The 12,948-nt window shown below is 43.0% G+C and overlaps 1 protein-coding gene across 2 annotated transcripts in view; it reads left to right on the top strand.

The window, feature by feature from the left end:
• The window catches only part of LOC149454178 (40-kDa huntingtin-associated protein-like), a 60,139-nt gene that overhangs the window by 24,056 nt on the left and 23,135 nt on the right, over nt 1-12,948 (top strand). For both annotated transcript variants that reach the window (XM_089687699.1, XM_089687700.1), the window contains exons 6-7: nt 111-231; nt 8,423-8,515. In XM_089687699.1, coding sequence (XP_089543825.1) covers nt 111-231; nt 8,423-8,515 — 214 coding nt within the window. The remainder of the gene's footprint in view (nt 1-110; nt 232-8,422; nt 8,516-12,948) is intronic.

Raw genomic sequence — 12,948 nt, 5'->3', positions numbered from 1 at the left:
TTAATTTATGGGAATGTTTGTACTGTGTTTTCTGTTTAGTGGAATACAATATATGATATTCAGTCTGTTAAGTTTAAGGGTTGTGACAAAATGAATATTTTTGTTTTAAGGATATGAACAAGCTGGGCGAAGCTTTAGTTTATTTCCAACGGGCAGCAGAGTTACAAACACAGGTTCCTATCGAATGCCTTCTCTCTCTGGGATATGTGGCATCTTGTAAAATATTGACACGTGAGTAGAAATATTGTTTGTTTGCTCCCAGTAAAGCACACCAGTGCATACCAGCACTAGAATAGAGTATTTATCCATGGCTTGACTAATTCCTTTAAGGCTGGTCATCTGGTAAGTATATTTTTCAGGTACTTTTTTTTTTTTTTTTTTTTTAGCAGTGCTAGTTTTGTTACATTTCAATTGCTTGCTGCAGTGTGAACCATAAACTGCAGTATTTGATCAAATGATTTTATGGTTTGTGAGTTGTATGAAAATACAACAGTTACATTTTATATTTTATTCTGTTCATAAATGTATGCTGCTGTAGTAACATTGTTGTCAATTAAATAAAACTATAATAAAGTGGCTCAGGACAAGAACACATTGGGGTTGGTTTACTAAAGGCAATCCAGACTGTTGACTTTGCAAGAAAAGTTTCCACTGAGCTTAATAAATTAGGTAATGCTCTGCTGGCTTCCATCACCCAATCATGTGGAAACAAAAATGCTGTTTTCTTTATCGTACATCACGGGACAGAGAGCAAGCTATAATAATGACTGTGGGTTATATGCCGCCCTTTAGGTGAATGGACACTTGCGGACCAATGAAACAGGAAGTCCTCCCCCATATAATCCCTCCTACAATGGAAGTTTTTTCGCTAGTTTCTGTAAGATGGATGTTCACTGAACATATGCTGCATATGCTCTGTGAAGCATACTGGGAGGTCTGGAATTATTCTACTGAGAGTCAAGGGCCTCAGTCGGATCCATTTGAATAGCTTTTAGCCAAAACGGATGGTACCCGAGCCTTGCTGGATAAGGAGAAGAATCCTTGGGGTTTTGCTTGTAATGCGGTTTTTCTACAGCGCTGGAAGGGGAAGTCGGCCACAATGTTTACATAGAATGCTGTTTGTACATGTGAGCTGCTGCAGTCTCTGCTACCTCTGCTGCTACCGCTGCTGGACCCTGAAAGGGTTGGCCAGGACACAGGGCAGGTTATTCTAAGGGCACGTGAGTACTTTCCTGGGAGGGTCGGCCAGTTAGGCAGGAGGATTGTGTACATGCTAACTCCTTTTTTCAGTGGACCGCATTGGAGTGTGTTGCTTCACTTTATGCAGGTCTATTGTAAATGCTGTGTTTTGATTAAATTCTTACACAGTTCTTGTAACGCTAGTGGAGGTAATGTCACCCAGAAAGCAGTGTGGTGGAGGCACAGCAAGAAGGGGTGCAAATGTACCACCGCCAGGTCCTGTGGAGGCTAGTCGAAGATCCGCTGTGTTATCTTCTCCTGAAAGACCAGGGGCAACAGGTCAGTCTGAGCTGCTGCGTTTATCCAGCATTGTTGCTACTACCGGTCCGTCTGCTTTGGTGTGCGTAACTAAGGAGGATCTTTCAACAGCCTTGGCACGGTTAGAAGACAAGATTGCTGGGATGGTTTCATCGGTGGTTTCAAGGTGGTAAGAAGCGGGAAAGATCCCCTTCTTTGGACCCACCAGTTCTTGAACAAGAGTGAGTGGAACCTGAGAATGAAGATGCAGTAGAAGATCTTGAAGAGGGTCAGGCAATTGATTCTCTGTCAGAGGAGTCGCAGCTTGATGAGAAGCAGGGGGTTTCTGTTTCTCAGTCACAGAAGTTATTAGTTAAGACCCTTACTGATATGGTCCAGTCAGGTTTCAAGTTACCCCAGTAGAGGCATCTGAGGTCTATTATTCCTCTTTGGGATCACTAAAGCCACCTCAAAGTATTCAAGCTTTTCCGGTGCACCCTCTTTTGTATCACGTTATGTATGCTGACTGGGAGCACCCAGACAGAGGTTTTTCTTCCGCCTAATAGATTCTCCGTTTTGTATCCTATGGAGGAGAAGTTTGTCAGAAAGTGGGGCATGGCGGGGGTGGACACAGCTTTGTCTTCCCTGAATAAGCATTTAACTTGCCCTGTGGATAATGCTCAGGTGTTTAAGGATCCGCAGATAAAAAATTAGAATTGCTCCTCAAAACTTCTTTTTCCCTGGCACGGGCTGCTGCACAACAAGCAGTTGCTGCTATCAGTATCTGTCAGAGTCTGAATGAACATTTCAAATAGGTGGTTTAAAGACCATCTATTTTGGAGGAGAATACGGCTGTGGATTTTGCAGATTTACCCACAGGCCTTGTGTTTTGCAGTTGATGTCCTTAAGGATTCAATTCAGCAGATCTCTCGCATGGCCCTTCTTTCGGTACACACGCGCAGGGTATGTGGTTGAAGAGTTAGGCAGCAGAACTTACATGACAAAAAATGTTGGCAGGTTTTCCCTTTCATGGAGCATGTTTGTTTGGAGAGGACCTAGACAAATAGATCCAGAAGATCTCAGGGTGAAAAAAATATGCTTTTACCCTTTAAGAGAAAGTCCAAACGCACAACCTTTAAGGTGCCAGTCACTTCTGTAGTTGGTGCTTCTTTCATTACGCAAGCATTTCACAGTACACAGGGCACTGCATCTAGGGGAAAATTTCAGGGCCAGAAGAAACCCTGGGTGCAGAATCCTTCCAGGTCAGAATCAAAGTCCACTTCATTGTGAAGGGGCACCCCCACTTGTGCGGGTGGGGGGAATACTTTTGTTTTTTTCAGAGATCTGGGAAGAGCTGATCCAGGACAAATTGATCACTGCTACAGTTGCTCAGAGGTGCAAACCGGAATTTCTTAAGGTCCAGTGTATTCACAAATCCACTGACTGGCTGTTGTCCCAAGGTGTGATTGTGAAGGTTCAAGCGGATGAAAGGTTCCAGGAATTTTATTCAAACCTATTCACAGTTCCAAAGCCATATGGGGATGTAAGACCTATTCTAGACTTAAAGGGGTTGAACCGGTTCTTAAAGATTTGTTCATTTCGGATGGAGTCAGTCCGGTCAGTAGCTGCATTTTTACAAAAGGGAGACTTTCTAGCATCCATAGACATCATGGACATATACCTGCATGTGCCAATATTTCCAGCTCATCAAAGGTTTCTGCAGTTTGCAATAGAAACTTGACATTTTCAGTTTATTGCACTACCTTTTGGGCCAGCCACAGCTCTGTTTACTAAGATTTTGGCTCCAGTTCTGGGGCTGCACAGAACTCAAGAATATTGATTTTAGGTTTTCTGGATGATCTACTGCTCAGGGGTCAGTCTGGTCCACGCCTGAGAAAAAAATGTGGCTCTTGCGATCCATGCTCTGAAACACTTGGGCTGGGTGCTCACCTTCGAGAAGTCAGCCCTGGAGCCAGTACAGAGTCTAGAGTATTTGGGATTGATCCTAGACACTGTTCAGTCAAAGGTGTTTCTATCTGCAGGAAAGGGCCACACCCTGAGTGATCAGGTTTGGAGTTTGAGGAGCAAGAAGTATCCTTCTCTGCATGAGGTTAATGGGGAAGATGGTATCCTCATTCAAGGCAGTGCCCTATGCGCAGTTCCACTTAAGGCTTTGCATGGGACAAAAAGATTCTAGCACTGGATTACCACATGTTTGTCCTCCCGGGTGCTGCAAAGCTTGAATTGGTGGTTGGAAGCTCAGAATTTGGAAAAGGGAAGATCTTTCCCACCAGTGATTTGAAAGCTGGTAACAACCAATGCCAGCCTCTCAGGTTGGGTGGCTGTTCTAGAAGGGACCAAAAATCCAGAGGATGTGGTCGCTGCAAGAAAAGATCCTTCCTATCAATATCCTGGAGCTTCGGGCGGTGCGGCTTGCCCTGAGATATTGGATGACCAGGCTTCAGGGTCCAGTCCGACAATGCTACAGCAGTGGCATACATCAACCACCAAGGCGGTACCAAGAGCTGGAGAGCTCGGGAAGGTAGATCAGATTCTGGCTTGGGCAGAAGGGCATGTTCCAATTCTGTTAGCAGTATTCATTCCAGGGATAGAGAATTGGCAGGCGAACTACCTCAGTCATCAGGGGTTGTTTCTGGGGGAATGGGCTCTGCATCCCGAGGTGTTCTCGGCAATCTGCCAGTGTTGGGGGTACCTGGATGTAGATCTATTGGTGTCCAGGTTCAAGACCAAATGTGGACAGGTTTGTGTCTAGGACCCTCTTGCAGTAGGGGTAGATGACTTGATGATACCGTGGGATCAGTTTTTCCTAAGATATGCTTTCCCCCCGATTCAGCTAATCCCACGGCTATTACGCAGAATTTGAGACAAGGTGGTTTCCGGTGATATTAGTGCACCAACCTGGCCCAGGAGGTGTTGTTACGTAGACATTGTCAGGCTAGCAGAGGGCGATCCATGGCCTCTGCCAGATCGGTCAGACCTGCTGTCTCAGGGACATATATTGCCCCCAGCTTTACGGTCGCTGAATTTGACGGCATGGCTGTTGAGAAATATGTGATCGGGAGAATTTTTTCTTTTCTCCAATCAGGAGTAGAAAAAAAGTTGGCTGTTGGTATTATTTAGGGTCAGGTTTCAGCCTTAGCTGTTTTCTCCCAAGGACCGATTGCTTCTCACTCTTTGTTTCGTTCTTTTTTCAGGGAGTGATGTGTACTGTTTCTCCTGTCAGACAGACCCTGTGTCCTTGGGACCTGAACTTGGTCTTGGCAGTTTTACAGAAACCACCATTTCAACCTATCCGGGAGATTCCGTTAGTTCTGCTAACTGAAAAGGTTCTGTTTTTGATGGCAATCACTGCAAGAAGGGCATCGGAGTTGTCAGCTCTTTCTTGTAGGGAACCATTTTTGATTTTACAAAAAAGGATAAGGTGCCAAGCGTGGTTTCTAGTTTTCATCTTAATTAGGCCATTGTTCTGCCTTCATTATTTCCTAGGCCTCGGTCTGCAAAAGAAAGATCTTTGCATGCCCTGGATGTGGTTTGGGCAATAAGGGTCTTTTTGAGAATGACAGTGAGCAGATTAGAAAGGCTGATTCCTTGTTTATTTTGCCAGTAGGACCCAGGAGAGGACAGGCGGCATCCAAATCAACAATTTCTAAGTGGATTCGTCAGTTAATCATTCAAGCCTATGGTTTGGAGAGCAAGGTTCCACTCTTTCGGGTGACAGCACACTCTACCAGCAGTGTGGAGGCATCTTGGGCTATCCACCACCAGGCGTTAGTTGCTCAGGTTTGCAAGGCTGCTACATGGTCTTCGGTTCATACAGTCACAAGGTTTTACCAGGTGGATGTCAGAGCCATGGAGGATTCTGCCTTTGGCCGCAGTGTTTTACAAACAGCTGAATAGCTCCTTGTAAACGGTGGTTATTGTGATGTCACCTACCCAACAAAGTTATTGCTTTGGGACGTTCCACATAGTCATTATTATGGACTGCTCTGTGTCCCGTGATGTACGATAAAGAAAATAGATTTTTTTTCTACATACTTATCTGTAAAATCCATTTCTTGGAGTACGTCATGGGACCTAGGGGTCCCTTCCCTCTTTCTGTATTTTCATTCTTTGCTTTGAACCCCGGTGTAGGAGGGGTTATATGGAGGAGGACTTCCTGTTTGATTGGTTGACCAGTGTCCATTCACCTATAGGTGGCATGTAACCCACGTAGTCATTTTTGCCTGCTTTGTGTCCCGTGATGTACTCCAAGAAATGGATTTTACAGGTAAGTATGTAGAGAAAAATCCAATTTTTTTTGGGGTGGGGGGGAATTTTCTATAGTAGACATTGACACATCGAAATAGTACAATAGAAATAATAAAACCTGGGCAAATAGAAACAATAAAACGGACAAAGTTTGCCTAGTACACATCAATGCCCAGTGACAAGAGCCATTGCCAAAGGGGGGGTGCATGAAGGTATTAAACCCCTGGGGCTCCATTAGTAAAACAAGGTAGAGGCACTAGCTGGGAGTGCTGCTTGTTGATTAAAGTGTGTGCCTCAGTACAAAAGAGAAGTGGGGGATGCTCTTCAGTAGATGGTGAGAATGTAAAAAAGGAGGGGGGATAGAGGGGTAAGGTTGGGTATAGGTTGAGGAAGAAAGACCAGGAGAGGAGAGGATAGTTGAAGAGAGAATTTGACTAGGGAGGGAAGAGAGAGAGTGAAAGAGGGACCAGTCATGAATGACTGTCCCAAGTGGGTCTGGAGCTGGTCATAGCAATAGTGAGTAGCGGGGTTGATTACATCGAGAGTAGGGTATGATCTATGCTCAGGCAATCATTGTAGGATATCCATGGATCCCAAACCTTCACACTTGTGGTGTGAGAGCCCTCCAGAATGTAAGTAAGTTTCTCATGGACCATGGTGTCCATAAATCATTGTTGAACCTTGGTGAAGTTCAAAAATGTTTGACGCCAGGCCCTGGCTATTATCTGCCTGGCTACCAGGAACAAGAACTCCATCAGCTTCCTCTGCTTAGTAGAGATTTTCGGGATTGACCTATGTAGTAGGGCATCCCATGGATTGTGGGCCAGGGAGGTGTTTAAAATTGCTCTGATCATGGCGTATACCCGTGTCCAGAAGCAGGTTGCTTTGGGGCTGGACCACCAAATGTAGAGAAAGGTGCCTTGCTCCCTCCAATCAAGAAAACACATTGTGGGGAAGCAAACTCTGCTAAAATGTTTTGTGAGCATTTGTGGGAGGCAAACCATATCTTGTTCCATGCATTTTGGTAATTTACGGGGGCCTAAAGAGTCAAGGAGGGAGGTATGAAGATCAGAAACCATACCCTTCAAATGGGGTCTTTGCAGCAAAGGTTCTTAAAGGGGGTCAGGCATTTGGGATGTCTTGAGTGATATCTGAGTAGGCTGCAAATATGCAAATTTATTTGGACATATCTAAAGGCGTCATTTGCGGGCAATAGCCAGTGATCCTGGGGATACTGAAAGGATTTGATCCTGTCAAGGGCAAGGAGTTTGTAGATGTATTTAGTGCCTCTTGTGTGCCACCAGTGAAAGGCCAATTGGTTTCTGGCCTGGGAGGAATTGAGAGGTATCCAGGATGCCCATGAGAAGCAAATGGGGGGAGATCAGTATCATGTATTTGATTAGGTCCCATTGGCAGAAAGAATGTAGTAAAGATGGATTAGGGAGCTTGGATCTATGACAATGAGGGATACATAGGAGAATGTAAATGGGAAGTGGGGAGCAATCAGCCCTTACCAAATTCAGTTGACATATCACTGGCAGTGTGAAGGGGGGTGCAATTTGAGCCACAAAGTAGTAAAGCTTGAGGTTAAGTACCACCAGGGCTCCCGCCACTTCATGCTGTTAAAGGACTGGAACAGAAAGTCAGGACCTGCAATGAAGCCAAATGAAGTGAGGAAATTTACATTGTTCAATTCTCAAAATGCGGCCAGGTATGGGAACTGAAAAGGCCCTAAAGTAGTAAAGAAAAATGCAGTTTTTTTCTGGAAAGAACGTGTTGGATTCTGCAGTATCTTCAGCTAGTGCATTCTCTTCACTATACCAGAGACCATCCACGGGGAGGTGTCTTTTTTGCAGAGGCCACTTTTTTGTTAAAAATTTAATTTTAGCGGCACTCACTTTAAAGCTGAACTCTAGGCAAGGAGCTAAACATAGATGAAATACATATATGAGAACTGTTTTATCTGACAAATTATTTGGTTTTCTGTTTATCCATTCCTGAGTTTTACACTGCTCTGCTGCATAGCACATTTTTGTCTAGAGGGTGAGGGGACCTTACGTTTTTATGTTGGAGTTTCACTTTCACTTACAGGTCCCACCCCCCACCCTGGGGACTGGACAGTGAAAGAAGAAGTATGATGAGCTCATTTCTTTGCCTCTGTACTCTCTCCTCCCATCACATACTCCCTGAATTCCTGGTCTTGTTGTTTTGCTCCTCCTTTACTCTTTCTGAGCAGTGCTGTACATGGAATGCAAGTTTGCTGATACCATTCAAATGTTGGTACTGACATTGCATGCATTAAAAAAAAATCCACCTGGGGTTCAGCTTTAAAAGAAATATTTCCTTAAGAAAACATTGATCCTTCGATTTGCTATTTCTCCTTCTAAGAAGGGTAAACATGACAACCAAATACTAGTTTCATGGTTGTCATGTTTACCTTTTTGCTTTAATACTTTGTGTCTCTTACCTGAACCATGCATGCATATAAGGTTGTATGACTTTACAGATGTTCATACTACTTCTAGGTCAGTGACTCAAACCTTGTTGAACCGAGTTTTTTGGCTGTCGGCAGCACATGCATTTTTTATTTTCTTTCTTTACGTTATAAACTGTGCTAGCAAATAAATGTCTTCTGTATTCTATTTAATTAATTGGAATTTCCTATTATTCTCTGCAGGAGATTATGATGGAGCTCTTGCAGTATTCACAGAGATGCAGTTGCTTGCTCAAGAAAAGGGTCTGCCTGCACCAGGAAGCAGTCTACCAGTAGGTAAGTATTTAATGGGACTTCTACAACTGAGCACAGTACTTTGTATTGTTTTACATGTACTTGAATGTATGCTGTTTTCCATTTTCTAGGACAATAGATCTGCAAACAAATGTTTGAAATATTGTTTTATTATAGTACAGTCAGGTCCATAAATATTGGGACATCGACACAATTCTAACATTTTTGGCTCTATACACCACCACAATGGATTTTAAATGAAATGAACAAGATGTGCTTTAACTGCAGACTGTCAGCTTTAATTTGAGGGTATTTACATCCAAAACAGGTGAACGGTGTAGGAATTACAACAGTTTGCATATGTGCCTCCCACTTGTTAAGAAACCAAAAGTAATGGGACAATTGGCTTCTCAGCTGTTCCATGGCCAGGTGTGTGTTATTCCCTCATTATCCCAATTACAATGAGCAGATAAAAGGTCCAGAGTTCATTTCAAGTGTGCTGTTTGCATTTGGAATCTGTTGCTGTCAACTCTCAAGATGAGATCCAAAGAGCTGTCACTATCAGTGAAGCAAGCCATCATTAGGCTGAAAAAACAACACAAACCCATCAGAGAGATAGCAAAAACATTAGGCGTGGCCAAAACAACTGTTTGGAACATTCTTAAAAAGAAGGAACGCATCGGTGAGCTCAGCAACACCAAAAGACCCGGAAGACCACGGAAAACAACTGTGGTGGATGACCGAAGAATTCTTTCCCTGGTGAAGAAAACACCCTTCACAACAGTTGGCCAGATCAAGAACACTCTCCAGGAGGTAGGTGTATGTGTGTAAAGTCAACAATCAAGAGAAGACTTCACCAGAGTGAATACAGAGGGTTCACCACAAGATGGAAACCATTGGTGAGCCTCAAAAACAGGAAGGCCAGATTAGAGTTTGCCAAACGACATCTAAAAAAGCCTTCACAGTTCTGGAACAACATCCTATGGACAGATGAGACCAAGATCAACTTGTACCAGAGTGATGGGAAGAGAAGAGTATGGAGAAGGAAAGGAACTGCTCATGATCCTAAGCATACCACCTCATCAGTGAAGCATGGTGGTGGTAGTGTCATGGCGTGGGCATGTATGGCTGCCAATGGAACTGGTTCTCTTGTATTTATTGATGATGTGACTGCTGACAAAAGCAGCAAGATGAATTCTGAAGTGTTTCGGGCAATATTATCTGCTCATATTCAGCCAAATGCTTCAGAACTCATTGGACGCCGCTTCACAGTGCAGATGGACAATGACCCAAAGCATACTGCAAAAGCAACCAAAGAGTTTTTTAAGGGAAAGAAGTGGAATATTATGCAATGGCCAAGTCAATCACCTGACCTGAATCCGATTGAGCATGCATTTCACTTGCTGAAGACAAAACTGAAGGGAAAATGCCCCAAGAACAAGCAGGAACTGAAGACAGTTGCAGTAGAGGCCTGGCAGAGCATCACCAGGGATGAAACCTAGCGTCTGGTGATGTTTATGCGTTCCAGACTTCAGGCTGTAATTGACTGCAAAGGATTTGCAACCAAGTATTGAAAAGTGAAAGTTTGATTTATGATTATTATTCTGTCCCATTACTTTTGGTCCCTTAACAAGTGGGAGGCACATATGCAAACTGTTGTAATTCCTACACCGTTCACCTGATCTGGATGTAAATACCCTCAAATTAAAGCTGACAGTCTGCAGTTAAAGCACATCTTGTTCGTTTCATTTCAAATCCATTGTGGTGGTGTATAGACCAGAAATGTTAGAATTGTGTCGATGTCCCAATATTTATGGACCTGACTGTATATTAAAGAATAAAGTGGAATGTTGAAAATGCTAGTTATAATGCAATATAAAAAAAAAGAAAAACAATTCAGAAAAAAGCTAAGGAGGGGTGAATGTCCTCTCAGGATTAGGCCAATCCTTATGTAGTGCACATTCAATTTGTGCATGGATGACAAAAGTCTTTTTCATTTTTTCAGGCCTCTTGTTGCCCATAAGGGCTTGTTTTATCTGGGAAGAATTAGGTGCTGCTAGGCAAAAACAAGTTCACGCTGCTTCATAGTGTCAACAATGCAGAACATTTGTTTGAGAAGCCATAGAATGTGACTCTTAAAATGCAGCAATTGAAGAATCTTCTGCAGCTTCTGTTACAATATCTGTGTCCCCATCCTTTTCCTCCACTTCATCTTCAAACAGTTTTGAAGGATCCAACTCTGATTCATGAGTCATGGTAGAAAGAGAGGAATTGTAATGTTTTTGTTACCTAGAAAACAAAGGTTCTAGGAGTGCCAAAGTTTTCCAAATTCAGGCATCGTGACAGAGAAATAAAATCTTTATTTGTTAGATAGACTGCATGGTGTGCATGCCTGAGAGGAAGTTAGAATCAGAGGAGGGGAACAGTATCATATTAGCACATTCAACCAAGACAAGAGAATGCTATCACTCAGAGTGGTGTTCTGAATTTCCTGACACTTGTTAGTTGGCCCATTGTTCTCCGCTCCCTGGCACCTGTGGTCTCTTATTGTTAAAATGGGGGGATCTCTGGTGGAGTACTCACAGAATGGGATGTCTAAGGAGTTGGGTTTTGTGTGTCTGGAATGCTGGACCCACAATAACCCAGGTGCTGACCTTGTTCCTGTGGTTGGGTCAGTGTAGCAGAGGGCAGCTGGGAGAACAGCAAATATGCTGTTGCATTTTCAGTGCAGCAGCCAGGAGGTGTGTTGTGACATTATCATAATCCTGAGACCAAGTCTGGATGGGAGGAAAAATTCCAAATTTAAAATTAAGTAAAATATTACTTATTGCACCGAACAGTTACAGGGACAACAAGGAGTAATACAATAAAATGAACAACTCCCTATTTCTCTGCCTATGTCTGTGGATTGTGTTTCTGGCCTATAATAGCCTGGAACCCTTTCTCACCTTATCCACGTTGCCTTTGCTCATTACGAGTCCAAGCTTTGCCCATCACAGTGGGCATACCTTTGAAGGGGACTTTAGGGTCTTTGAACTTGGAGATGGATCACGGCACTGGACTGGTATAACACTCTGCAGCTAACTACACAGGTTGCACCAAGGTGAGTGCCAGCACAGGATCCAGTGTCTGAAGCAAACATTGAAGGTCAGCCCCACACAGTGGGGTCTGGGTAGAGTCCCCAAAGTATAATACTAAAGGCTACTTATATGGAAACTGGTAGGCCAGGGCAATAAGCAGTCAGATCCTGAGAAGTTTCGGAAGAAAAACGCAATGGTTAAAAAGGAAAAACTTCTGCAGGGGACCATTGCCCAAGGCACTAGCAGAAAATTGAGTTTCAGACTGATTGGCGTTATGTTAGTGCGCATTAGGGGCAGCCCTAGCAGGTTTTTTGTCAATGTGCAGTCACCTAAAGGTAGTCTTTGAATACAAGCCCAGTGTCCTGTACTGTATGAGTAAAATCATTTTTCTAGTAGGATGTGGAAGGGTCAGAAACTATGTTCTAATGTTTTTACTACTGTCTGTGTCCAGGCAATGGATGTCAAAACAGGTGAGGGGAAATTCCCTTGATTAAAAAAAAAAAAAAAACTTTCTTCAACCCTTTTAAAATAAAATATTGGATGTGTCGCACTCCTCACAAAGTATATAGTGATATGTAATATATATAGAAATAAATAAATGTAAATAAATATTACATAAATATTAATTCATGATGGTGTGATTTAAATTAAATTTTAAAAAACTCCCAGTGCTATAATTAATTAAATTATAATTAACTAAAAAATATTTAATAATGTGAAAGAAATGATGTATTCAAATTATGTAAACAAAACGTGAAAATGGACAAAGGAACCTCCATATACAATATTATATATGTGCAAAAAATTGGTATGTGCAAAAATGCAAATATTGTCCAAAACAGTTATACAGGCAGTCCCCGAGTTAAGTACATTCGGCTTACGTAATACTCATACTTACGTACACTTCCCTCGGGACCGGAAGTCAAGCTGTCAGCATTCTTGTGCAGCAAGCTGATAAGAGACTAGCTGATAAGAGACATCAGAGAGACATAAGAGACAGAGACATCCATTGCTCGTTACTTGTGGGGCTAGCAGTGTCTGCCCACTATCTCCAAAGTGATTTAAGACTGTCTGTCTGCACCTCCGGGGAGAGGAAAGGAGAGGCTGTCAGGCTGCTCACTGAAGTGATCCTCCGTCTGTGCAGGGGGGAGGGGGCAGCGTGTGCTGTGTAAAGGAGAGCAGAGTTCTCTCATACAGTACATTACAGTACAGTGTATTTTTACCCTGCAATAATGCCTCCAAAGCAAAAAGCTGATGCAAGTGCTGGCACAGCAAAGAAAAGAAAAACAATCTCCTTGGAAGATAAAGTAGAAATAATAAAGAGATCAGAGAGTGGTGAAAAATCATCATCCATTTGCAAAGCATATGGTTATGCTCCGTCAACAATTTCAACAA

Source organism: Staurois parvus, unplaced genomic scaffold (genome assembly GCF_062004578.1).
Source record: "Staurois parvus isolate SC_StPar_1 unplaced genomic scaffold, SC_StPar_1.0 ptg000436l, whole genome shotgun sequence".
In the NCBI taxonomy this organism is placed as follows: domain Eukaryota; kingdom Metazoa; phylum Chordata; class Amphibia; order Anura; family Ranidae; genus Staurois; species Staurois parvus.
Note: the sequence above shows the minus strand (reverse complement) of the source record. Positions and strands in the feature narration are given on the sequence as shown.